General features: G+C 50.8%; 1 protein-coding gene across 2 annotated transcripts in view; it reads right to left on the reverse strand.

Moving 5' to 3' along the window:
• Window positions 1-970: 970 nt before the first annotated feature.
• LOC123137137 (putative elongation factor TypA-like SVR3, chloroplastic) overlaps window positions 971-3,588 on the reverse strand; it is a 33,817-nt gene continuing 31,199 nt past the window's right edge. For both annotated transcript variants that reach the window (XM_044556744.1, XM_044556745.1), the window contains exon 14: window positions 971-1,477. In XM_044556744.1, coding sequence (XP_044412679.1) covers window positions 1,341-1,477 — 137 coding nt within the window. In that variant the 3' untranslated portion in view covers window positions 971-1,340. The remainder of the gene's footprint in view (window positions 1,478-3,588) is intronic.

The raw sequence follows: 3,588 nt of genomic DNA on the forward strand, positions 1-3,588 counted from the left end.
GAAAAACATTCAATTTGTCATGCCTAAAAATCTGACATTCGTTGTATATTCAGGTCCATAAAATTTGGCTACCTAAAATGGAATGAATTTTGCTTCGGTACACCCCATGCCTAAAAAGAAAAGTTTACAAGCTCCAAATGCAGGATAAAAGGTGGAGACGTGGCTCGCGAGCGTGTGTGTTGTCTAAAGGCGTCGTCTGTATGTTTTTTGGGTCAGATTTCCATAGTAAACTAAACCAACCTTCTATCTATTCAACGAATTTAGCAGTTTTTTCTGCTAACGTTATAAAAAAAGTGGAGCCTTCACTTAGGGCCTCTTTGATTCACAGGATTTTGAAAACGCAGGAATAGGAAAACTATAGGATCAGAGTGGCATGCCCACTTGAATCCTATAGGATTAGAAAGGAGTGTTCGATTTCACGGGAAAAAGTAAAGGAATTATAAAAAAGAGGTTGGAGTGAATGTTAGATTTCCTATAAAATGCAGTACAGAAGATTCCATAGGAAAAAATCCTATGAAATTCAATCCTATGATCAAAGAACAAACGTAGGAAATTTTTTAAAGGATTTCAATCCTTCAAAAATCATATAGAATTCCTTTGAAACAAAGGAGCCCTAAGGTAATATAGTCTTTTATATTTAAATCAATCTAGTATTCAATATGTTTGATCTGCGAGCTAATATGAGGATTTAAAATTTAGGGGTTGTACCAGAGCAAAACTCAGCCGTGTGACTTCCAAAAAAGAAGGTACTATGACAACCTCCTATGCAAGCGCGCTGTAAAGGTATGCTACATAGTGTAGGTGCAAAGAATATATTCCCGCGCTTACTTAACCCGATATGTCACACCCGTCCTAAAAGATCCAACGCACGAGCTTGCCGCCGCACGCTTAGACGTGCGTGTGTACGACCCGCTGTACTGCAAGAATGTACTCCTTCTTTCTAAATATAAGTCTTTTTAGACATTTCAAATGAACAACAACATACGGATATATGTAGACATATTTTAGAATGTAGATTCAATCATTTGGCTCCGTATGTAGTTACTTGTTGAAATCTCTAGAAAGACTTATATTTGGGAACAGAGGGAGTACAACAACTATGTGAATTACAAATATGTAACAGCCCGAGTTTGATGACTATAACAGCTTCATTGCCAAAATTGAGTATAAACCTAATCTGAAAAGTGTAGACCACCAAAAATAGCTTGCTGACTGACTCATGGTATCTCTGGTCATATACTAGTCATTATCAAACCAAGTCCAGGTCTTCTATCTGAAACCGATGCTACCAGAATGAAATGATCCAATAGCGTATTTCTTTTTTTATCCTTCCAGGAGGCCTAGTTGTTCTTCTTCTTCGAAATTTTTGGGTTCTTGGACATGCGGATGCTCTCAGGTGTAACCTCGACTAGCTCATCTTCTTGAATATACTCTATGCAGTCATCCAGACTGTAGCTTAAAGGTTCATCCAGAACCACTGCAAAAAAAAGAACAAATTATTTGAATCAACCACACTTGATAAAAATAAGTTTTCAGTTAATATGAATCTAAGTGCACAAGGACACATCGCTGCAATAGGGTATTGGACCACTTATCACTTCTCTGAAGGCATAATCAAGTTTTAAGTATGCCCAGTGACATGTCAACATTTTTTAATATACCAATGCCCCACTTGGTTCAGCGGATTAGGGCCGAATACCCCGGTATTTTACGGAGGACAAAGAAAAAACAATCCGTCCCAAAAACAGTGCTTGACATGGGATGCGTGGAAGCTTGCTATCCATGTGCCAGAACCATGAGTTGGTTGTGAGATCTTATGAATTTCAGCTCTAGCCTGCCTCAATTTGTTTGGGACTAAAGGCTTTGTTTCCGCCCATTTTGTTTCTGTTACGCCCGGAAAGAATTTCGAAGCCCAAGAGACCCCGATTAAATACCAGGCAGCAAACGATGGATAGCTCGAGCGCGCCCACCGCCCGGGACACAAGGAGTATCCTAAAACTCGAATCCATGATGCGTAACATTTATGTCTCCTCAAAAAGCTTCATGGTGACCCGCTGGCCACCCCTGCTGTACTTCCCGCCATTGAAGATGGTCGTATGGTGATCCTTTGCATTACCGAAAAAGGCTTTCGCCCCGCTTTATATATAAAGCAAAGATCCACAACAACCTGATACAAACGCACGCCAACACACCACACGCACACACCCAAGACAAGATACATAGGCGCTGATCGCAACAACAACACCCCTAGCCCTACAAGAACAATCGCGAAGTGATGAAGCCACATATGGCGAACCGTGGACTCCAAGGCTGCGCCTTCAGGAAGGATATGACACCGGAGCGCTACCGCCGCCCGATCCGAGAATCAGAGTTTCCCCTGGAGCCGCACGACGGGCAGTGAGAGCCGCGACGACGCCTTCAAGAAGGGAACGAGTTTCGCCGTTGCCGGTCCGTCCGAAGATAAAGCAGGTTTTCACCCCGGCCAACGCTCACCGCCACCGAACGCCACACCCCAGCAACCACGCCGCCCACACGGCCATGGCCTCCGGGCAGCACCAAGCCACGGGCTCTGCCCAAGAGCACCGCGCTACCATCACCAAGGCCGCCGCCTTGGCATCCAAGACCTTGACACCACCTCACCCGAGATCCGCCGCTACCCCAACCAAAGAGACGAGCGGGAAGGTCCCGCCTTTCACACCCCTGGGCAGCCCCAAGCGCCAAGACCCAATAGGCCGGCCAAAATTGGCTTCCATCGACCCGTCCTGCTGCACCGGGCGCGAGACGAGCTCAGTCCAGCGGCACCGTGTGCAAGATGAGATCAGTCCTGCTGCACCATGCGCGAGACGAGCTCGGTCCTGCCGCACCGGTCGCGAGACAAGATCGGTCCTGCCGCACCGGTCGCGAGACGAGCGATGGACCGCAGCGGGGAGAAGGACAACCCTTCGACGAAAGTAGCGCCCGGACGACGAGGAGGAGTCGAAGGTTGACACAGGCCGCCTGCGAGCGGGCAGACGCGGGAACAAGCCAACCGCCGCCGCAACCAACCTGCCACCTCGCGAGCTGCCCACCAACAAGCCGACGCCGGAGAAGACCAGCCGCCGCCTTGGAACGGCCCGGACCACCGCCGTGAGCCACCACCACGCCGTGGCAGCCCACATCCACACCAGGACCCCGAAGGCCAGCACCGAGTCGCCCGCCGGCAGCCATGGGCCAGATTCGAGCCCATCTGGCCGGCAACCGCCGCCGCCAGCAGCAGTAGCTAGCGCGTCGCCGTGGACCACAGTCATGGCCACGACCCCACCAGGTCGCAGCCCGCCCCCTCGCCGCCCGACGCCCACACGCCCGCCAGACCAGAATGGTGCTGGACGGGGCTGCCAAGCACGCACCACCGCCCCGGACACCAGCCGAGGCACACCGCTGCCACGGACGACCACCGCCGCACCCCACGGCGCCGCCCGCAGCCCGTGTCGCGACGCGGCCAGATCTGGCGGAGCTGCGTAGCACCCGCACCCATCCGCCGCCACTGGCCGCCCAGCACGCTCCGCCACCACGACGCCCGTCGCGCAGCCAGCAAGATGCCGTCGCTGC

The sequence above is a fragment of the Triticum aestivum genome, chromosome 6B (genome assembly GCF_018294505.1).
Source record: "Triticum aestivum cultivar Chinese Spring chromosome 6B, IWGSC CS RefSeq v2.1, whole genome shotgun sequence".
Taxonomy (NCBI): Eukaryota; Viridiplantae; Streptophyta; class Magnoliopsida; order Poales; family Poaceae; genus Triticum; species Triticum aestivum.